This window comes from Heterodontus francisci, chromosome 16, assembly GCF_036365525.1.
Source record: "Heterodontus francisci isolate sHetFra1 chromosome 16, sHetFra1.hap1, whole genome shotgun sequence".
Taxonomy (NCBI): Eukaryota; Metazoa; Chordata; class Chondrichthyes; order Heterodontiformes; family Heterodontidae; genus Heterodontus; species Heterodontus francisci.
This window is the reverse complement of record NC_090386.1, coordinates 52253688-52277794: the sequence shown is the minus strand read 5'-3', so window position 1 is coordinate 52277794 and position 24107 is coordinate 52253688. Positions and strand designations below refer to the sequence as shown.

The following is a 24107-nucleotide window of genomic DNA, read 5'->3' as shown; positions in this document are numbered from 1 at the left end:
TTCCTCTGACTCCAGATTACCACCCAGCTTCTTCTTCTTCCTCCATTGCACTCAGGGGCTGTTCCTTCAGCGTCAACATTCCTGCTCTCTGGTATTCTTTCCCAAAACCACTTTGCCCTGTTATTCCTCCCCTGTTCTTCATTGGTTTCCTTAAAATCCTCTCTAAAGATCTCCTCCTTGGCCCCATACACATTGTTTTTATTTACAGTGGTTAAAAGCTCTCCCATTTGTTGTGAAGTAAAGAGACAATGATTATTGACATTGTCTTCAGAGGCAACTTTCATTGTTTAAAAACAAAGGTAAAATTTGTTACATTTCTAACAATGGCTTGGAGAGCATTTATATTTGAGCTAATCAATTATATTACTAGGTACCTTAGGGTTAAACCACTGAAGTGTCCCAGGATGTCAGTAATCTAGTCATCAGAATTTTGACATTAGTACCTAAAATAATAAACTAACAATTGAACCACTTTAGGTATTGTAGCATTTTCTCCGGCTTACCTAAGAAGCTTATTTTAAGATTTCCCATAAGCAGAGATAGAAAAGACTTTAAGCTGAAAAGAGGACAATAGATTAATTTATATGTCCAAAATTTAACATAGTTATAACTTGTTAAATAATTAGATAAATTGGAGCCTTTTTTTAATCAGGTTCAGAGCTGCCAAATAAAATCAAAAATAAAATGTATAAAGTACACAGATAGAATACCTCTGTACATTCCCTGTAGTTCCTGTTAATCTCTATCAGTGTTTCCCGTGATCCTTTGGTGGAAGGAGACACAGAGTAAGCTTGCTTCATGTTGCTTGCGCCATTGCGTAGCCGCCATTGGATGAAGTAGGACTCATATAGTTCTTCTATCTGGATGATAGTTGATTACAACAGTAATATTAAAGAATTCAAATACCAGTTCCTATAAGTGAAACTCTATAAAGACGTCCTTCCAAAGCACTTGACATTTTTACAAACCTTAAATCATTTCTCCATTTTACAAAGTGTAAAAATATAGATTGATAGAATCATACAGCACAGAGGGAGGCCATTTAGCCCATCCTTTTTTGTTATTCATTCATGAGATGTGGGCGTCACTGACAAGGCCAGCATTTATTGCCCACCCCTAATTGCCCATCCCTAATTGCCCTTGAGATGGTGGTAGTGAGTTGCCTTCTTGAACTGCTGCAGCCCTGTGGTGTTGGTACACTCACATTGGTGCTAAAGGGGGAGTTCCAGGATTTTGACCCAGTGACAGTGAAGAGCGGTGCAATAGTAGAGGTTGTGGGTTTGGAAGATGCTGTCGAAGGAAACTTGGTGAGTTGCTGCAGTACATCTTGTAGGTGGTACACACTGCTGCTACTGTGTGCTGGTGGTGGAGGGAGTGAATGTTTAAGGTGGTGGATGGCGTGCCGATCAAGCAGGCTGCTCTGTCCTGGATTGTGTCGAAGTTCCAATCAAGCGGGATGCTTTGTTCTGGATGGTTTCGAGCTTCTTGAGTGTTGGAGCTCCACCCATCCAGGCAAGTAGAGAGTATTCCATCACACTCCTGACTTGTGCCTTTCGATGTTGGATAGGCTTTGAGGAGTCAGGAGGTGAGTTACTCGCCACAAAATTCCCAGCCTCTGACCTGCTCTTGTAGCAAAGTATTTATGTGGCTGGTCCAGTTAGGTTTCTGGTTAATGGGAACCCCCCAGGATGTTGATGGTGGGTGATTCAGCAACAGTAATGCTGTTGAACATCGTGAAGATAGATTCTCTCTTGTTGGGGATGGTCATTGACTACGAGTTGTGTGGCACGAATATCACTTGCCACTTATCAAGCTCCTCCATCAAACTCACCTCCTGACTCCCCAAAGTGTATCAAACATCTACAAGGCACAAGTCAGAAGTGTGATGGAATCTCCACTTGCTAATGTTGGCTCTTTGGCATAGCTACTCAATTAGTCTCAATTGCCTGCTCTATGCCCATAGTTTTGGATGGTCCCACTTCTGCAACTGCCCAACCATCCCTAGCTCTCAAAGTTGAAGTCCCTTGACTTGTCTTTGATCCCTCACCTCCTGTAAGTATCAGATACCATTCCAACATTCCATTCAACTACACCTCTCTCTCTCACCGTCCATCTGATAATGTAGAAATAGCCTGACCCTGCCAACTAGTAGCCCCACCCAAGTGTGATGAATGTATTACTCTATAAATTCCTCAGTTTAAGTTTCTACAAGTAATGTTTTTCTAACCTATGAAAACTTGTTCTAATGATTAACAATGAAAAAGGTTATTTGGAAAGAGTGGCTGCTGAAGGTGGAAAAGGTAGTTTGGTAGCAGCAGAATATAGAAATTATTTTACACCCACAGGTAAACGTTTAGGCAAAGAGTATCTAACTAGTATGTACTGTTATCAAAAACATTAAAATAGTGTTTTATACATTTTAGAAATATTCTTAGCAGAAAATAATTCATGATATTGTTCCTGGAGATCACAAACCATTGGAAATTTTTAAATGTAACTATTTACTGACATATTAAATAGTTTTTTTACTAATTGTACTCTGGACATGAGTGATGCTGAATTTATTGCCCATCTCTAGTTCCCCTGAGAAGGTAGCGCTTCATCCCCTACTAGTCATTATTTTTGCAACAGAGTGGCTTGCTAGGCCATTTCAGAGGGCATTAAGGATTAATCATGTCTTCGTCCTAAAAGGGGTATTGTCACTGTGTGGGGGAAATTTTTGCACAAGCTCAGTACAATGAACGGCTGAGGCAGAAAGTTCTGTTCTGGAACAATCATGTAAACCACTGAGAAAATTTGGGACTGAAGTAGATACTCAGCTTCCAGAGGCAAGAAGTTGATATTGTAGCACTTAGCCTCTATACTATGATAGATTAAATAATATGAAAACTCCATTGTTAAGGTCATACTCAAACAGAAACTTACTGCCATGGTTTCCATGGTAATATTGTGACAGAACAGGCTGTTCCTGGACATTACAGAAAATCAGCCTCGCAAAACATTACAATGTGGCACAGTGCAGTGTTTTTAAACAGGGTAGTAAAAAAAAAATCACATATTTTAGATTTATTACGTGGCCAATAGAGCGAAGGTTACATAGTTTAATGTAAAAAAAACTGCATTTTGCACTTGCAAACTCCAGTTTGTGACTGCTTTCCAAGTGTGTGTACTACAAAAGTTTTATTTCTTTCTCACATTTCAAAAATCTGCACCTAATCCAATGAACTCGAGTGACTTTATAATTTAAGTTGAACCTATTGCCCTCAACACATTACATTTCACTGAAAAAACTATGTGAAACAGCAGTTAGGAGAAAGCCAGATGGGTTATCCAAGACAACTGTTTTTATTATCCATCTGAAGCCACTTTAATTGACCCCCTTTTAATCAGAAAAAAACAATGATTCTGTTATTTATGAGCTGCAAATTCTTACCCTGCTCATGTGAAACTCCAATTTCCTGATGTATCTTTCAGTGGTCCTAATTTGCTGAGAAAAGATAATATTGATGAGTGATCAAAACATGTAATTAATGCTGAATACATATCTACATTAGTAGTCTCCCAATTTTCATGTTACAGTGCTGCCCTCAAAAATCATCACTAAGAAGTTAAACTGCTGGCAGCCAGTTTCTTACCTTTTTCTCTCCGTCATTTGCCAGGCGTTCATAAAACAGGCTTCAGGCAGTTGAAAATTGGGGATTCGGGAGGCACCTCGGCTGGGCCATTGATACCCAAGACTTCCCTTTTCAGGCTAATTTGTGAATTGGCAAGCAGCATGTAATGAGTTCATTTATATTGTCTGATGCAATATAAATGAAAGTCATGGACTCCAGTTATGCTGAAGATCTCAAACAGGTTTATTACAGCTAAACTATTATATAAAGTACAGAGCTAACTATTTACAGAACCATACTCTAGGTGTTCCAGTTGCAGAGTGACTCTCACTCCAAGTCACATGACTGCATCCTGGTACTTGACTCATTAGCATACTAAGATCTTAAAGGAACATCACTCTTAAAGGCAATCATACAACATCCCCCTTCTTTCCAAAGATATTTTCAATTCCTCTCATAATAAAGGACAGTATTCCATTAGCCTTCTTTATTATTTCCTGTTCCTGCATACTAACCTTTTGTGAATCCTGCACTAGAACACCTAGATCCCTCTGCACCTCAGAGTTCTGCAGTTGATCTCCGTCTAAGTAATACTCCACTTTTTTATTCGTCCTGCCAAAGTGAACAACTTCACATTTTCCCATATTATACTCCATCTGCCAGATTTTTGCCTATTCATTCAACCAAGCAATATCGGTCTGCAACCTCCTTATGTCCTCTTCACAACATACTTTCCTACGTATCTTTGTGTCATCTGCAAATTTAGCTACCAAGCCATCGCTCCCCTCATCTAAGTCATTGAGAGAAATTCTAAAAAGTTGAGGTCCCAGCACATATCCCTGCGGGACTCTACTCGTCACATCTTGCCAATCAGAAAAGGACCCACTTATGCATACTCTCTGTTTTCTGCTAGCCAGTCAATCTTCTATCCATGCTAATATGTTACCCACGACACCATGAGCTCCTACTTTGTGCAATAACCTTTTATGTGGCACCTTGTCAAATGCCTTCTGGAAATCCAAGTACAGTTTGCCAACGGGCTCCCCTTTATCCACAGCGCATGTTACTCCTTCAAAGAACTCCAATAAATTAGTCAGACAGCATCTCCCTTTCACAAAGCTAGGCTGACTATTCCCGATTACCTTGAATTTTTCTAAGTGCCCAGCTATAGCCTCCTTGATGATTGATTCTAACACCTTCCCCACGACAGATGCCAGCTAACTGGCCTATAGTTAACTGTTTTCTACCTCCCCCCCTTCTTGAATAGAGGGGTTATATTTGCTATTTTCCAGTCTGATGGAACCTTTCCAGAATCTAGCGAATTCTCCAAAATTAACACCATGCATCTACTACTTCATTAGCCACCTCTTTTAAGACTCTAGGATGAATCCCATCAGAACCCAGGGACTTGTCAGCCCACAGCTCCTACACTTTAGGATACATGCTTTGACTGTGCGAACCATTCTTTAGATCTAGGGTAACATTTGGTGCACATATCCCTGAAAGGCTTGCCCGTATACTGTGGTCCATTGTCTGAAATGATTTCTTCAGGTGCACCAAATAGACTCAGTATGGCACTCAATGTGTCTGCGATGACCGCGCTTGAAATGTCTTACCTGTCTGATAATTGGAAATTTGGAGAAATAATCAGTGACTAGGATAAAGTCATCTCCATTAGTGTAAAACAAGTCAGCGGCGATTTTGGACTGAGGGACTGATGAAATCTCGTGAGGGTGTAGAGGTTCTTTGCATTATTGTGGCTGGTGGTTCTCGCATGCCTCACACATCCTCACGAACCTTTCGATGCCACTGTTCATCCCTGGCTAATAAACAGTGTCTCGTGCCAGTCGTCTTGTTCACTGTATTCTTGTATAGCCTTGATGAAGCTGTGACAAGATGTCCTTCTGGAGAGCTTTGGGCACAATCACTTGTTTTTCCTTAAAGGTGATGCCTCTTGAGATACCGAGTTCCTCTCTGTAAGACCAAAAGCACCTGAGGGTTTCTGGCACCTCTTTTATTGTGTCAGGACTGCCTTCTATGATGACTCTCCACAGTGCCTTCAGTTGTGGGTCATTTTCTGTTTATGATTGTAGTTGGTTACATTTGTGCTGAACAAAATGCAATAAATCGATTTTGATCACATCTTCCACTTCAATGTCCACGCTGTCTACTTGTAGATCCAGTGGAACTTCTTCATTCTTGCTCAGGTTTGACAATCAGCTCAGCATATCCAAGGTGACCATTTTGGTATCTGGTTTGCAAAAGACGTCAAAGTCGTACCCCTGTACTTTCACTAAGAGTCACTGTGGTGTGCTTGTCAATGGTTTGCGCCAAATCATTTCCAATGGTTTGTAATCAGTTTCCACCATGAACTGCTTGCTGAACAGGTAGGTGTGGAACCTAGTGATCCCAAACACCAGAGCAAGTGTTTCATGCTCTGTATTTGAGTAATTGGACTGTGCTGAGGATAAACATTTGGACCCGAATGCAATTGGTTATGCCATCCACGAGAAGGCACGCTCCTAGCCCTTTCTGTGAGGCATCGACTTCCAGGATTGTCTTCTTCCTTGGGTCGTAGTACTGCAGGGTACAGGTTTCTGCTGACAATGCTTGTTTGAGAGACTCAAACATATGCTGATGGTCCTCCTGCCTTACAAATGGTACGTCTTTCTTTAGGAGCTCTCTTAATGATGATGCTTTGTCAGAAAAATTCGGAATGTTAGAGTTCTTTGAGGATATAACAAGCAGAGTTGACAAAGGGGAACTGGTAGATGTAGTGTATTTGGATTTCCAGAAGGCATTTGATAAGGTGTTGCATAAAAGATTATTGCACAAGATAGGAGCTCACGGTATTGGGGGTAATTAGATTAGATTAGAGATACAGCACTGAAACAGGCCCTTCGGCCCACCGAGTCTGTGCCGACCATCAACCACCCATTTATACTAATCCTACACTAATCCCATATTCCTACCAAACATCCCCACCTGTCCCTATATTTCCCTACCACCTACCTATACTAGTGACAATTTATAATGGCCAATTTACCTACCAACCTGCAAGTCTTTTGGCTTGTGGGAGGAAACCGGAGCACCCGGAGAAAACCCACGCAGACACAGGGAGAACTTGCAAACTCCACACAGGCAGTACCCAGAATCGAACCCGGGTCCCTGGAGCTGTGAGGCTGCGGTGCTAACCACTGCGCCACTGTGCCGCTGAATGTATCAGCATGGATTGAGGATTGGTTAACATACAGAAGACAAAAGTTGGGATTAATGGATCTTTTTCAGGTTGGAAAGACATAACTAGTGGAATGCCACAAGGATCGGTCCTATTACCTCATTAATTTACTAACTATATTAATGACTTGGAGGAGGGGGCAGAGTGTAATATATCCAAATTTTCTGACGATACAAAATAGGTGGGAGGGTGTGTTGTGATGAGGACATAAGGAATCTGCAAGGACATATAGATAGGTTGAGTGAGTGGGCAAAAACTTGGCAGATGGAGTTTAATGTGGGAAAGTGTGAGGTCATGCATTTTGGTAAGAAGAATCAAAAGGCAGACTATTATTTAAATGGAGAGAGACTCCAAAAAAGTGCAGCACAGAGGGATCTGGGTGTTCTTGTGCATGAAACACAAAAGGTTAGCATGCAGGTGCAGCAAGTAATTAAGAAAGCAAATGGAATTTTGGCCTTTATTGCTAGGGGGTTGTAGTTTAAAAATAGGAAAGTCGTGTTACAACTGTACAGGGTATTGGTGAGGCCGCAATTGGAGTACTGTGTACAGTTTTGGTCCCCGTATTTAAGAAAGGATATACTGGCATTAGAGGCAGTTCAAAAGAGATACACTAGGCTGATTCCTGGGATGTAGGGATTGACTTATCCAGAACTGCTAAACAGGTTAGGCCTTTATTCATTAGAGTTTAGAAGAATGAGGGGTGACCTTATTGAAATGTACAAGATTCTGAGGGGGATTGACAGGGTAGATGTTGAGAAGATGTTTCCACTAGTGGGGAAATCTTGAACTAGGGGACATAGTTACAGAATAAGGGGACACTCATTTAAAACTGAGATGCGAAGGAATTTCTTCTCTCAGAGGGTAATGAATGTCTGGAATTCTCTACCGCAAGGAGTTGTGCAGACTAGATCACTGAAAGTATTTAAAGAGGAGGTAGATAGATTTTTGAAATATTGGGGAGTTGAAGGCTATGAGGAGCTGGCATGAAAGGGGAGTTGAGGTCTGGGCAGATCAGCCATGATCTTATTGAATGGCGGGGCAGTCTTGAGGGGCCGAATGGCCTACTCCTATTCCTATTTCCTATGTTCTTATGTATGGTGCCAAAAAGTTGAAAAATCCAAGACATCACTAGAAGTCTTCCTTGTCTTATGGGGTAGACATATACCTTGCATCTTCGATTTTGCCTGGGTCAGGCTGAATTCCAAGACTTGAATAGATGGATCCAAGGAAATTGATCTGACTCACATTCACCTGGTACTTCTTGCTGTTAAAAATGAGCCCTTCGCAATGAGCTACTGCCAGCAGTGAATGGAGATTTCGATCATGTTCATCTTTGGTTTTGCCCATTACCGCAATGTCATCGACAATGCATATGCAGCCAGGCACGTTTTCTATAATTCTTTCCATATGCTGCTGAAACAGATCTTGACTGACAGACAAGCTGAAGGGTAGTCTCTGGCAGCAGTATCTTTCTCATGGTGTTCTGAAGGTGGTGACTTCTTGACATTCATTAGCTAGGTGTACCGACCAATATCAATGTTTAGCATCCAACTTGGAGAAGAATCTGGCTCCTGTGAACTTGGGATTCAATTCCTCTAATGTCGGAATCTTGTGGGGCATCTCTTTAGGGAGGGGTTTAGATGCCTCAGATCTAGACACACACTGATTGCTCTATCCTCCTTTAGTATGCACTTAATTGAGCTGCACCAATCTGTGTGATGATGCACATGATGGATGATGCCATTGCGTTCCATATAATCTAACTCACGCTTATGTTTTTCTTACACATGCACACTGCACTTTCTACGGGGGTTGATTGACTGAGTTGCATCCTCTCTGAGGTGCAGTATGGCATTGCCTTTGAAATCTCCGATGGCATTGAACCTGTCTGGGTACATTTGTTTTAGGTTCTGGACTGACTCAATGCGGATACCCTTGGTCTCTTCTGCTGTAATGGATACATTTGTGACCTCGTAGATGGTCACAATGTTGAGGTCGTTACACACTAGTAGTCCTGCCCCTACTGGTCCGCTTCTGTCTACAAGGTAGAATGTTTGTGGTTTCCATGCCAACTTGCCATAGCTACATTGCATTTATATTATGCCACTGCAAGGAATGGGTGACCCATTGTATGCAGATAACTTGGCAGCTGTTGGTTGTATCATTGATTTCCAACGACTCCGGTACATATCTTTGAGTAATCGGACTGGTAGGATATTTGCACTAGTGCCGGTGTCAGTTTTGACCCTGGGTGTATGTATGCCAGCTTGCTTTGGGCACGTGATGTTAATAATGGCGAAAGCTTCCAGTTATTTGACTTCATCAACATGATGTGTCAGGTTCACAAAGTGGAACGACTGTTCATCTTCTGGCTGAGAATTATTCCTCGCTGAGTCTTGTCTCAGGTCTGTTTTTTTGTGAACTTTGTGTATCGGCTTGTAGGTTTCTCAGTCTCTTCTTGCTGTTGTTGCTCTGTTGCTGCGCCTGTCTTCTGTTTGTCTGTGTCCTGCTGCGGCTTCTGGCCTCGTCTTTGGAGCCCGATTTCTTGCATAGGCAGGCCCAATGTCCTTTTGCACTGTAAGCCTTGCATAGGTCACAAAATGCAGAGCAATTCTGCTGTGTGTGTGACAGATGCATTTACCACACAGCTTGCTTGCTCTTTTTAACCTAGTTATGGTGCCAATACTGTTGGCTGCACCTAGTGCTTGCAGGTGCTGTTGTCCAGCTACAATGGCTTTATATTTCCTGCTATCTTCCAGCAGCACATCAATGCTGAGACCTTTCTTTTTTCCCCAAGAGGGCTTTCTGAAACGCTTCAATGGGCGTCGATACAATCACTAGCTCCATTATTTGGTCCGACAGCTCAGTTTCTGAGAAGTTGCAGTTGTTATCCTTACTACAGCATTTACTGATGAACTGGTCTATTGATTCCTGTGGCTGTTGGCTGTAGGACATCAATTCCAGGCAGTGAATTCTAAAATTCACTCGTAATTGAAGCTGATCTTCTAGCACTTTCCATATCTTTGCAGAATCTTTCTGGTCCTCGTCAGATAATCCAGAAGTGTTGATTCTGTGTAATCCCTCATTTCCAACTGCTATTAGTATTTTTACGCCTGTTTTTCTGGTTCTATAATTATTTGGTTTTGTGAAGAATAACTGCATTCTTTGTTTAACAGTTGGAACTCGGATAGGATATCCATGGCTTTCTAGTTCATGCTGGGGAATTTGGTATCCATCTTCCTGCTGTTCTTTTGCTGTCAAACTTGCTTTAAGACTTGTTCTATGACTCTGCACTGTTTCCCCTTTAAGAGACTGTCTGTTATTTAGACTAGCTGCTTTGATTGACAGGAGAGGTGTTTGCTAGTGCTGTGCATTTATCTTGCTTCCAGCACTTAAACCTGTTCTGTGTACATAGCTGATCAAAAGGCAGTTCAATGGGTTCTTTTTAGAATTTTTTTATGTTCTTCACACTCGACTGGTTTTATGAGTTTAGTTTTACTGTGGCTTTGTGAATGGAAGCTCTTATTCACACTTGAGTAGTTTAATGGTTTTGTTTAAACTTTGGCTGCGTGGATGAAGGCTCAGCAGTAATCTGGGTTTTCTCTTGTGTTTTTTAATGGACAGATCCTGTAATGGCGCCGACTTTCATCAGCTTGGGAAAGGAGTCGGCTCTTCCCGTTTTTTTCTACAGGGAGCTTTTGAAAAAAAACAATCTTTTGAAGGACTTCAATGCCTTTTTTTTAAAAGCAGTATCCCTTGCCCATCGGCACAATTACTCACCCGATTTACTCGCTGCCTGTCGTTCTGTGCTCTGTCTTCTACATCTTTAGGTAAGTTCTTCTTTTTTCACTGTTTGAGCCAGTAATTTTCTTGAACTTTCTCTCCACTGACTGTAGGAAAGGTCATTTTCAGAGTTATTTTAACCGTGGTCTTCAAGCTCAGACCTTGTCTTCTCACCACAGCCGCCACCATGTAATGAGTTTTTTTATGTTGTGTGATTCAACATAAATGAGATGCGTGGAGTCCAGTTATGCTGCAGATCTCAAACTGGTTTATTACAGCTAAACTATTATACACTGTACAGAGCTAACTATTTACAGAGCCTTACTTTGGGTGTTCCAGTTGCAGAGTGACTCTGGCTCTGAGTCACATGATTGCATCCTGGTACTTGGCTCATTAGCATACTAAGATCTTAAAGGGACTCTTAAAGGCAATCACACAACACAGCACACCCACCTATTATGGACAGGAGGCTGCTCCATAAACAAATCAGTGTCCTATGCCAGTTTTAAGATCCATTTGCAATTTTCAGGCAGCGAGTAACCTAACTAGTGCTCAAGAGATTTGGGACTGAAGTAGAAACTCAGCTTCCAGAGGCAAGAAGTCAACATTATAGTACATATCCTCCATACTATGATAGATTTGACTTTAACAATATGAAAACACCATTGTAAAAGTTCACTCTTAAGCAGAAACTTGCTGCCATGGTTTCCATGCTAATATAATGACTGAACAGGCTGTTCTGTTTGCAACTTTCAGGCAGTGAGGAACCTAACCAGTGCTTAAGAAAGGAGCCAAAGAATATTTGGGGGAGAGAATTTTTGGGGATCCAACAGATATTGGAGTATTCCATATGGCCATACGACCATACGAATTAGGAGCAGAAGTAGGCCATTCAGCCCGTCGAGCCTGCTCTACCATTTAATAAGATCATGGCTGATCTGTTTCTATCTCGAATTCCACACTCCCATCTAACCCAAATAATCTCTGATTCCCTTGCCTAACAAGAATCTATCTACCTCCACCTCAAACATATTCAATGACCCTGCCTCCACCACCTTCTGAGGCAGAGAATTCCAAAGTCGCACAACCCTCTGAGAGAAAAAAAATTCTCCTCGTCTCTGTCCTAAAAGGGTGATCCCTAATATTAAAACAGTGCCCCCCTAGTTCTGGACTCACCCACAAGAGGAAACATCCCCTCCACATTCACCCTGTCAAGACCATTCAGGATCTTATATACTTCAGTCAAGTCTCCCCTCTCTTCTAAACTCCAGTGAAAACAAGCCCAGTCTGTTCAAACTTTCCTCATAAGACAACCTGCTCATTGCAGGTATCAATCGAGTAAACCTCCTCTGAACTACCTTCAACGCATTTACATCTGCACAGTGGCGCAGTGATTAGCACCGCAGCCTCACAGCTCCAGCGACCCGGGTTCAATTCTGGGTACTGCCTGTGTGGAGTTTGCAAGTTTTCCCTGTGTCTGCGTGGGTTTCCTCCGGGTGCTCCGGTTTCCTCCCACATGCCAAAGACTTGCAGGTTGATAGGTAAATTGGCCATTATAAATTGCCCCTAGTATAGGTAGGTGGTAGGGAAATATAGGGACAGGTGGGGATGTGGTAGGAATATGGAATTAGTGTAGGATTAGTATAAATGGGTGGTTGATGGTCGGCACAGACTCGGTGGGCCGAAGGGCCTGTTTCAGTGCTGTATCTCTAAATTAAAAAAAAAATAAGGAAACCAAAACTGCATACAGTATTCGAGATGTGGTCTCACCAATTTCCTGTATAACTGAAGCATAATGTCCTTACTTTTATTTTCAATTCCTCTCGTAATAAAGGATAGCAGTCTATTAGCCCTCTTTATTACTTGCTGTACTAACCTTTTGTGACTCCTGCACTAGAACACCTAGATCCCTCTGCACCTCAGAATTATTTAGTCGTTCCTCGTTTAAGAAATACTCTGCCTTTTTATTCTTCCTGCCAAAGTGAACAACTTCACATTTCCCAGATTGTACACCATCTGCCAGATTTTTGCCCACTCACTCAACCTATCTATATTGATCTGCAACCTCCTTATATCCTCTTCACAACATACATTCCTACGTATCTTTGTGTCATCTGCAAATTTCGCTACCATGCCATCACTCCCCTCATCTAAGTCATTGATATAAATTGTAAAAAGTTGAGGCCCCAGCACATATCCCTGCGGGACGCCACTCGTCACATCCTGCCAATCAGAATAGGACCCATTTATGCATACTCTCTGTTTTCTGCTAGCTAGCCAATCTTCTATACATGCTAATATGTTACCCCCTACACCATGAACTCCTACTTTGCACAATAACCTTTTATGTGGCACCTTGTCAAATGTCTTCAGGAAATCCAAGTACAGTACATCAATGGGCTCCCCTTTATCCACAGCGCATGTTACTCCTTCAAAGAACTCCAATAAATTGGTTAAACATGATTTCCCTTTCACAAAACCATTCTGACTATTCCCGATTACCTTGAGTTTTTCTAAGTGCCCAACTATAGCCTCCTTAATGATCGATTTTAACACCTTCCCCACGACAGATATCAAGCTAACTGGCCTGTAGTTACAGTTTTTTTGCCTGCCCCCCTTGAATAGAGGGGTTATATTTGCTATTTTCCAGTCTGATGGAACCTTTCCCGAATCTAGTGAATTTTGAAAAATTAACACCAACGCATCTATTACCTTGTTAGTCACCTCTTTTAAGACTCTAAGTTGAAGCCCATCAGGACCCGGGGACCTGTCAGCCCGCAGCTCCATCAGTTTGCTCAGTACCACATCCCTGGTGATTGTAATTTCACCAAGTTCCTCTCTTCCTTCCACCTCCTGATTTAAAGCTATTACTGGAATGTTTTTTAGTATCCTCTATAGTGAAGACAGAAGCAAAATATTTGCTCATTTCATCCGTCATTTCCTTATTATCTACTATTAACTCCCCATTCTCACTTTCTATAGGACCAATGCTCACTTTACTTACTCTTTTCCTTTTTAAATACCTGTAGAAACTCTTGCTATCCATTTTTACATATCTAGCTAGCTTCCTCTCAACATCTAATTTCTTTCTCCTGATTAACCTTTTAGTCATTCTCTGCTGTTCTTGATATTCTGACCAATCATCTGACCTGCAACTCATCTTTGCACATTTATATGCTTTTTCCGTAAGTTTGATGCTTCCTCCTGGCTCCATAGAAATACTGTGGGCCGCTGCTGACCGTGCTTCACTCCCTCCAGGATCAGCTTTGCCCTCCCTCCCAGGCCAGACCTGCCGGCCAGCTTTGTATGGGACCGCATCAATTTCCCACTCATTTGGCATTTGCAGTTTGTCAGCACCTATTCAAATGAAGCCAGATCTGAGAATAGTGTAGGCCTCTTGACACCAGCTTCAGGCAGCCACTACCCCAACTTCACACCCAATTCAGCTAGAAGTAGAAAATCCCTCCCCATATATATTAAATGCATGCTTACCTTATCTAGGTCATATAAAAAAGCCTGGAATATAAGGCAAATGTATTAGTATTCTGTTTTTTAAAGGCAGCATTATCATCCATTTCAAATAACAGACAAACTTGTGATAGTGCGTTACTGGATTTTCTTCCCAAATGTTACAGACCTATAAGTTACAAGCAAAATGAACCAGAGTGATTTATCACAATCTTTTCCCACCCCTCCCCATAATGCACTCTAACTGATGCAATATGCAACTATTATGTTCAAGTGGTTTGGAGCATCAGTTGCTACGTTACAAAGGCTTGACAACACCACCTCAGCAGACAACAATATTGAGCAATTAAATCACCAAATAATGTGGAAAGGCATCCCAAAGTACTTCACATAGCTGTAAGAAAAGTATTTGTTGCGTCAAATAAGGAGAGACTGGAGCAATGACTAGAAGCTTAGTCAAGGATCTGGGTTTTAAAGAGGATCTTAATCGAGGACAGGTTATGTAGAGGCTATGGAATTCAAGGAGTGAATTCCAGAAAGTGAATCCTAAGCAGCTGAAGGCATGACTGCCAATGGTGGCATGAAAAGAGGGGGAAATGAGAAAAAAATTCAGAGCCTGAGGAACATAGAGTTTTTGAGGAGGAATACTGGAGCATGTTAGAGATAGGGAGCCCTTGGAGGAATTTAAACATGAGGACAAAAATTTATGATTTGAAACATTGTGGAATCAGTTGCTAATGTAGGTCAATAAGGACAGGGTGATGGGTGAGCACAACATAGTGCAGGAAAAGATTTGGGCAGCAGAATTCTGGATGAGTTGCATTTTATGAAGGATGGAAGATGGATGGTTGGCCAGGACAGCATTCGGTAAGTAAATCAGCAGATTACAAAGGCATGGATGTTGGTTTCAACAGCATATGGATTGAGACAACAGCAGAGTTTGGCAATATTAGAGAGAAGAAGACAGCTTTGGTAATGGAGAGGCGTTGAAAGTGCAACTCAGAGTCGAGTAGAATTCCAAGGTTGTGAACAGTCTGATTCAGCCTGAGACAGTGACAACGAGGGGGCTGGAGTCAATGGTGAAGGTATGAAGTTTGTGATGGAGCTTGAAGACAATGGATAACATTCATAATATTTGTCATCCTTGGGCTGGAAATAGTGGCCGGAATTTGATGTGACCTTCCCCTCCACCCCCCACCGCCCCCTCCCCCCCCGCTCCAGAAACGGGCTGAAAGGTGGGGGACATAAGTGGGAGACTATTCTACCAGCAGCACGGGAGGCAGTAAACAGCCCACCCACCCTAGGCCAATTGAGGCCTTTAAGTGGCCAATTAATTGCCACTTAAAGGCCTCTTCCCGCCTTCCGTATTTTACCAGCAGCAGACAGGGACTCCAGCACCTGAGGAGGCCGCCAAGTAAAATCGGACAGCCTCCTTGTGGGCTGGGTCGCCCCTCCTGATTGGGCACCCTGTACCCCACGGAGGGCCCCCCAACAGCATGGGCCGCCCCAGCTAAAACTACACCCTCGCCCTACAGTCCGGCTCCCACACACCTCCCTGGAGCCCAGCTGATTGTCCCCAGCGGGGCCCGAACTCCGCATACTTTCCTGAAGGGCGTTGTCCATCATCCTCTTCTTGCTGGGTGCAGTCCCAGCAGGTGTCACCACTCCCAGAGGCGCTGCTGGGACTGAGGAACTGCCGGCTCTCTGATTGGCCAGGAGCTCTTGGAGGCAAAATTTCCTGCCTTAGAGGGGCGGAAGTCCCGATCCAGGTCAATTAAGGGCCTGGGCCATGCAAAACTGCAGCGTGGTTTCCAGGCCCAGCGAAGGCAGGCTCTCACTGAAATTTTGAGCTGGTGGGTGGGGCCACCACCTGAACATAACAGTCTGGCCAGTATTTTCTCTTTCTACAATATTACAAACAAATTTGTCACAAGAATAATAACTATATGGGGTGTAATAATCCTTCCGTAGTGCACAGGTTAATACCTTTGCATAAAAATTATTTATGGTATGTCTTAATAAACTTGTTAGCCTATAGATAATAGCTGTTAAAGTGGCATGCAAAGAAATGTTATACTTGTCCATTAACCAATAGAATACTAATGAATTAAATTGCTGTGATGTTTCTTGAACAATAACAAAGTAAGTGCTTTATGTTCATTCTGTTTTCTGGAAGAGAAAACAAGCGTATTTAGGAACCAAGAGATAATACAAGAGAAGAACACCAAGGTGCACAGAGAATTGGGAGCGACAGATTGCACTAGAGCAAGAAATAGTGAAGTATTAGCTGGGGTCAGAGTAAAAGGGAAAGTAATAAAGTCTAAATTACGGTTACTGTGCATGTATGTGAATGCGCGGAGTGTGGCAAATAAAGTTGGTGATCTGCAGGTGCAGGTACAGATAGCCACGTGGAAGTATGATGTTGCTGCAATAATGGAGACCTGGCTCAAAGAAGGGTGGGACTGGGTGCTAAATATTCCTGGATACAAGGTATTCCAGAAAGATAGGAAAGGATGGAAAGGGGGAGGGGCGGCAGTTTTGATTAAGCAGAACATTGCAGTGCTGGAGAGAGAGAATGCCCCAGAGGGGTTAAGGACAGAATCTATTTGGCTGGAGCTGAGGAACAAAAAAGGTACAATTGTATTTCTCAGTGTAGTCTATGGGCCACCAACTAGCGGGAAAGATGTAGAGTAGGGGTAGAGTAGAGTAGAGTAGGGTCCAACCTTTTTGCTTGGGGGGGCCACATTACAATTTTTGTCTTATATGGGGGGCTGGTGAGACAATTTCAGAAAGATAAAGGCATTAAAAATTTATCTTACTATTAATCAAAACAACAACAAATGTGCATAGTTGTGAAAAAGCTTTAAACGAGAAGATTAATTTTTTGATTTGCTTTCTCATCACTACGTTGGACACTGATTTAGTGAGATACCTGGCATTTTTTTGCTTGCATAGTCGTCAATGTTTGCCTGCACACTTGTACCGATGCGGAGTATTCCGGAAAGATGTTCATCTGTCAGGAGTGATTTTGATCACTCTCTCCCTCCCTCTCTCTGTCTCTGTCTGTCTCTCTCCCTGTGTCCCACCTCTCTGTGCTCCCCCCTCTCTAAGTTCTTTCCTCCCTCTCTGTGTTGTTCCCCCCTCTCTGTGCCATCCTCGCTCTCTGTGTCCCCTCATTCTCTCCGTTCCTCCCTTTCTCTCTCTATCCCCCCTTTCTCACTCTGTCCCCACTCTCTCTCTGCCCCCTCACTCTCTCTGCCCTCTCTCTCTCTCTGCCATCCCTCTCTCTCTGCCTCTCTCTCTCTGTTCCCCCCGCTCTCTCTCTGTCTCTCTCCCCTGTACATCCTCTCTGTGTTCATCCCTGTCTTTGTTCTTCCCCCACCCTCTGTGTTGTTCCCCCCTCTCTGTCTTCCCCCTTTCTCTCTCTGCCCTCTCCCTCTCTGTCCCCCCCCCCCCCCCCGCCCCCTCTCTCTGTTCCCCCTCTCTCTGTCCCCCCCTCTCTGTTTCCCGCTCTCTCTCTCTGGCCTCTATCTCTGCACCCCCTCTCTCGCTCCCCTCCTCTCTGTTCCCCACTCTATGCCCCGCTCTCTCTCTCTGTTCCCCCTTCTCTCTCTGACAGTTGCAGGGAGCTTTGTGCTTGGTCAATTAAAAAAAAAAATCACAAGCCAGTTTCACAGCTGACAGGTGCTGACATTGGGAACAACAGTTTCCCAACGTCGGACAGATTCAGGGTTTTCCGGTGGGCTTCTAAAAAATAACCGGAACCTGCCGGAAAACTCTAAATCCGTCTGAAGTTGGGAAACTGTTGTTCCCGATGTCAGCACCTGTCAGCTGCGAAACTGGCTTGCGATTTTTTTAAAAGCTGGTCTGAAATAAGACGACAATGGGAAATTTCTTATCTGAAATGCATCCACAGGCCAGATCATGGCCCGTGGCCGTATGTTGGACAACCCTGATGTACTGGGACAAATGTGCAAGGAAATTACAAAGGTGCATGAATTATAGAGTGGTTATAATAGGAGACTTTAATTATCTGAATATCAACTGGTACAGCAGTAGTGTAAAGGGCAGAGAGGGGCAAGAGTTCCTAGATTGTGTTTAGGGGAATTTTCTACAGCAGTATGTTTCCAGTCCAATGAGAAAGGAGGCACTGCTGGACCTGGTTCTTGGGAGTGAGGTGAGCCAAGTGGATCAAGTATCCGTAGGGGAACAATTAGGGGACAGTAATCATTGTATCATAAGGCTTAGGTTGGCTGTGGAAAAGGACAGGGAACAATGCAGAGTAAGAATAATTAACTGAGGGAAAGCCAACTTCAATGGGGTAAGAATGGGTGTGGCCCAGAGAAATTAGAATCAAAGGCTGGCAGGCAAAACGGTAATTGAATAATGGGCTGCCTTTAAAGAAGAGATAGTTTGGGCACAGTCAAGGTATATTCACACGAAGGGAAAAGGTAGAACAAATCCAGAGTTCCCAGGATGATGAGACAAAGATTGTGATGAAGAAGAAAAAGTGTGCTTATGACAGATGTCAGGTGGATAATACAACCGAGAACCAGGCTGAATAGAGAAGGTTCAGAGAGGAAGTGAAAAAGCAAATAAGAGAAGCAAAGAAAGAGTATGAAAAGAGACAGGCAGATAATACAAAAGGGAATCCAGAAGTCTTCTATAGGCATATTAATGGCAAAAGGGTGGCAAATGGAGGAGTGGGGCCGATTAGGGACCAAAATGGGGATTTATGCATGGAGGCAGGGGACATGGCTAAGATATTAAATGAATACTTTGCATCTGTCTTTGCCAAGGAAGAAGACGCTGCGCAGGCCATAGTGAAAAAGGAGGCAATTCAGACACTTGAAGGGTTTAAAATTGACGATGAGGAGGTATTGGATAGACTAGCTGTATTTAAAGTTGATAAGGCACCAGGACTGGATGAAATGCATCCAAGAATATGAAGGGAAGTGAGAGTGGAAATTTCAGAGTCACTGGCTATAATTTTCCAGTCTTTCAGGGTCGTACCAGAGGACTGGAGAATTGCAAATGTTACACCCTTGTTCAAAAAAGGGTATAAAGATAAGTTCAGCAACTACAGGCCAGTCAGTTTAACCTTGGTGGTGGGGAAGCTTCTAGAAATGATAATTTTAGACAAAATTAATTGTCACTTGGGCAAATGCTGGTTAATTAAGGAAAGCCAGCATGGATTTGTGAAGGGGACATCGTGTTTAATTAACTTGCTGGAGTTGTTTGATAAGGTAACAGAGAAGGTTCATCAGGGTAATTCTGTTAATGGGGTGTACATGGACTTCCAAAAATCATTTGATAAAGTGCCACACAACAAACTTGTGAGCAAAGCTATAGCTCATGGAATAAAAGGGACAGTTGCAACATGGTTACGAAATTGGCTGAGTGACAGGAAACAGATGATAGTGGTTAATGGATGTTTTTCAGACTGGAGGAAGGTTTGTAGTGGAGTTCCCCAAGGGTCAATGCATTCTCCATGGCAACGCCTCTACCAATCAGAGTTCACTTGCCAACCAATTAGCACTCTCTTCCCATACGGTATAAAGTTGTTGTTTTCCCTTACATTGGCATTCTTTCAGATTGTCCTGATGAGTGCAAGATGAAAAGCTTCAACCACATGTCTCTATTTTCAGTAATACTCAAGTTCTGTACTACCAATTGACAATCTGACCTGTATTAATAACTCCCCCATTGTGGTACTCCACGATCATAATGCACTGATTTTAACTTTGTACTCTTAACCACCCTCTGAAGGGGCCTAGCAAATGACTTAGTTTAGTGCATGGTTATTCAACATATGGCCCACGGGCCAGAATCTGGCCCTCCAAAAGTTTCCATCTGGCCGTGGATATAAGCTGCTGGAATGTCAGACACTTCGGCTAGAAGCTATAAGTTTGTTAGGACCCTACTCCCACACAATATGGCTGCGCCTAGTAGAGAGGTGGCATTCACAGCCTGTCTCTATTATCCACATTTATGTTGAGTGCACAGACGGGAGCAGGCAGAGTGGGGGGAGCGGAAAGCGGGGAGCGAGACAAGAGAGCAGTGAGTGAGAGAGACAGAGAGGGAGAGAGGGAGAGACAGAAAGAGAGGGGGAGAGGGAGATTAGGGAGAGGGGGGAGAGGGACGACAGAGCGAGGGGGAGAGGGGGGAGACAGAGAGGGGGAGAGGAAGAGTAGGGAGAGGGGTGAGAGGGATGACAGAAAGAGGAGAGAGGGAGAGACAGAGAGAGAGGGAAGAGGGAGAGACAGAGAGGGAGAGACAGATAGGGAGAGAGGGAGAGACAGAGAGAGATAGAGCGGAGAGGACAAGACAGACAGAGAGTGGGGGAGAGTCAGAGACAGGGAGAGAGGGGAGAGAGACAGATGCAGAGAGGGAGGGAGAGAGAGGGCAGAAAAAGAGATCAAGATCACTTCTGACAGATGGACATCTATCTGGAATACTCCGCATCGCTACATTGAGTACGTATGCAACCAAAAACAATGCCAGGTATGTCACTAAATCAGTATTCAACATAGTGACGAGAAAGTAAGTCAATAAATTAATCTTCTCATTTAAAGCTTCTTCACTAAATGCACGTTTGTTGTTGTTTTGATAAATTTTTAATGTCTTTATTTTTCTGACGTGTTCTCACCCTGTGTAGGACAAAAATTGTAATGTGGCTCCCCAAGCGAAAAGGTTGGACACCCCTAGTTTAGATCAATTAGGATGGGTAATAAATGCTGGACTTGCCAGTGACACCCACATCCCAGAAATGAAGTTGGAATGTGACACATAGGCCGGGATTTTATGCTGGCGATGGGGGGTCTCGACATCCGAAAACAGCAACACCGAGATCCCCGTGTCACCTCTTCTCTGGAAGGCCAGCCGAAACTAGTGCCAATCAGGCACTTAAGTGGACAGTGGTGGGCCTTCCACAGGATTGAGGTCCCCAATGTCGGAACTCCCGACCTTGGAGAACTGCCAGCAAATCAGAGGCCAGCAGCTCTTCCACTGAGCTGCACCACCGCGGAAGCAATGGCTGCTGGAGGAGCACCTATTGGAGGCCCAGGAGCGGCGCTGGACCCAAACCACAGGTAGGTCAGGGCGGGAGGGGTCTCGCGGGGTGGCGGTCATGGGGGGAGTAGGCGTGTAGGCTCTCAGCAGGCGTCCTCTTTCCAATGCTGGGAAGCAGCCCGCACGGTTTTCCGTGCCATGCTTCCTGTGAGGAGACAGGGCTGCCTGCCAATGGCGAATTGTGGCAGCGGCGGGATGAGGCCCTTAATTGGGGTTAATTATCCAGTTAGGGACTCAATTGGCAGTAGGGCAGGAAGGCCGTTCATAGGCCTTCCCGCCCCAGACTAAATTTTGGTGGAGGTGGGCCCTCCCCGCCACCTTCCCACCCGATTTTATGCTCTCCCGCCTCCAAATCCACTGCGGGGTAGAGTTTAAAAGTCCCTCCATAGTTTATGCTGCTCTAGAGCTATTAATTTTCTGAAATTCCACCAAGAGTTTAAAAAGCAGATAACCAGAAATGGTGGAAAATTGCAACCATAGGCTGCCTGCCTAACTCGAAAGCCACATTAAATGAACACAATTTTGTTATTTTTGTACATACCAGTCTGGAGTTTCTTTTCATGTCTTTCTGTTGCATGGTTAGCAAATCCAATTCATTTTGATGAGTTTCAATATAGTCACTGCAATAAAATAAAGTCATCATTAATCTAAAAAAATATAGTGCTTTCCTAAGAACGCACTTTGCTTCTGCCTCACAGGTCTGTTCTCTGTATTAGAGGGAGGTCATTGCCACATGGGCAGTTTCCAGAGAAGTTCGATTCCTGTAACAGCTGTGATCTGCCCCCACTCAAATGCCACATCAGGAGTGGATGGCTGAATTTGCACTGGGGCAAACTAAAGTTTATTAAGGCTGTGTATCAAAAGGCTTAGGCCACATGTTTGGAGTTCAATCACCATTTTAATTGTGGTTCATCTGCTACTGTAATACCCATCTGATCTCTGGAGGAGTATCTACCTGGTTAAATGGGCAGTGTCAGCTGTGGCTCAGTTGGTACTCACACTTTTGAGTCAAAAGGTTGTGAATTCAATTCCTGCTCCAGAAACAAAGGCCAGAATTTTATGTTGGGGCACAGGCCCCGCCTACTGGCCCAGCCAGTTGGGGCAGGCCTGCCTCTGCCAGGCCTGGAAACAAAGAAGTGATTTTACGTGGCCCAGGCCCTTAAATGGCCTCGGGAGGGAATTCCACCCCTCTGAGGCAAGAAGTCCCGCCTCCAAGAGCTGCTGGCCTCTCAGCAGGCTGGCAGTTCTTCAGCCCCAGCAACACCACTGGGAGCGATAGCCACTCCTGGGACTGCACCCAGAGAGAGCAGCAGCAATGGAGGAGGCCTCGGAATTAAGGTATGGGACCTAGCCGGGGATAATCGGCGGGGCTCCGGTAAGGCGGTGGGGGGAGCTGGTGTGGTCGGTCAAGAGTGGGGGGAGGTGCTCCAGTGGAGGCGGCTTGTGATGTGGGAGAGCCCCCACCACACCCGCAGGGCTGCCAGGGTTTACCTGGCAGTATCTCCACATGGCGGAGTGCCCACATGCCACTGATAAAATGCCAGCAACGGTGGGAGAAGGCCCTTAAGTGGCAATTAATTGGCCACTTAAGGACCTCAATTGGCCTGGAGCGGGCGGGCCGTTTCTCACCTTCCTCGCCACTCATAAAATTGTACCCAAGGCGGGAAGGCGATTGGAATGGCACCGCCACCACCCCCCACCCCCCCACCCCAGCCTCCCACTCAATTTTACACACCCCACCCGCACCCCCACCCCCCCCACCAACCCCCCACCTCCAGCCTACTGCTGTGGGGGCATAAAATTCCGGCCAAAATCTATGCCATTATTTCAGTGCAGTACTGAGGGACTGCTCCACTTGCAAAGGTCCAGTTTTTCAGTCAATATGTTAAACCGAGGCCCCATCTGCCTTCTCAGGTGGATGCAAAAGATCCATTATTTCAAAGGAGAGCAGGGAAGCTTTCCATTGGCCATTATTTATCCCTCAATGAACATCACCAGAACAGATGATCTGGTCATTATCACATTGCTCTTTGTGGGACCTTGCTCTAGGCAAATTGGCTGTGTATTTCCTACATTACAGTAGGGACTATACTTCAAAAGCACTTAATTGGCTGCAAAATGTTTTGGAAAAGTAAATAGTATTATATAATGCAAGTCCTGTTGTTATGACCAGATGAGAAATGTGTCTAGGGGCCTGTTACTAACTTCACCTGGTCTTATTGTAGTAGGGTTTAATTTTAAACACACTGTGTTTTGAGCTCCCTTTTTTGTGAATCTTTGTTCGCAGTTTTCCAATTATAAGACAAAGAAACCAATTCACACCGGCTTTCTGAGGTTTAAAGAAGAAAGATGAAATTTTATTAAACCTTAAAACTTAAACTCTAATATAGTTCAAACCTACGGACATATGATGCGCCCACGTTAGCATGCACAAACGATATACACATGCAGAAAGGAACAGGAAGGAGAAGAGGAAAATACAGTTGAGAGGGTTTTGAGGCAATATCTTTTTACAGTGCTTCGAGCTCACTGTAGTCCTTTTGTAAGTAGTCTTGCTTTTCATTGGGGCCCAGTAGTTTTCTTAAAACCTTGTTCACATAGGAAACTTTTCTCTCTTTGAGTTTCACGTGTTTTCAGAAGATTCAGTTCCGTGGGAAGGAGATGGAAGCAGGCAGGAGAGAGGTCTTCTTGCTTCAGTTCCAGGAGAGGTCTTTACTCCATGAGCACACGGCTTTGTCTGAGTTCAAAATCCTTTGTTGGAAGTTCAAATTCTCTGCAACAGCCAGTTAGTCATGTGACTAAAACTGGTCTGACCACTTCTTCTGTGTATTGGGGAAACAACGACTGGGTCCCCATTGTTCCAACACCGCTAGTACTATACAAACGTTCTTCCAATCAGGGGCTTGCAATTTTAAGTTTTAATGTTCATGTAG

At 43.9% G+C, this 24107-nt stretch overlaps 1 protein-coding gene across 13 annotated transcripts in view; it reads right to left on the bottom strand.

The window, feature by feature from the left end:
• ripor3 (RIPOR family member 3) overlaps positions 1-24107 on the bottom strand; it is a 240440-nt gene that overhangs the window by 100163 nt on the left and 116170 nt on the right. For 12 of the 13 annotated variants that reach the window (XM_068048189.1, XM_068048182.1, XM_068048180.1 and 9 more), the window contains 4 exons: positions 21716-21794; positions 14128-14151; positions 3434-3487; positions 711-860 (listed from right to left, as the gene is read on the bottom strand). In XM_068048189.1, the coding sequence (XP_067904290.1) occupies positions 711-860; positions 3434-3487; positions 14128-14151; positions 21716-21794 (307 nt within the window). Of the gene's footprint in view, positions 1-710; positions 861-3433; positions 3488-14127; positions 14152-21715; positions 21795-24107 lie in introns of those variants that run through there. The other variant, XM_068048192.1, reaches the window with a different exon arrangement.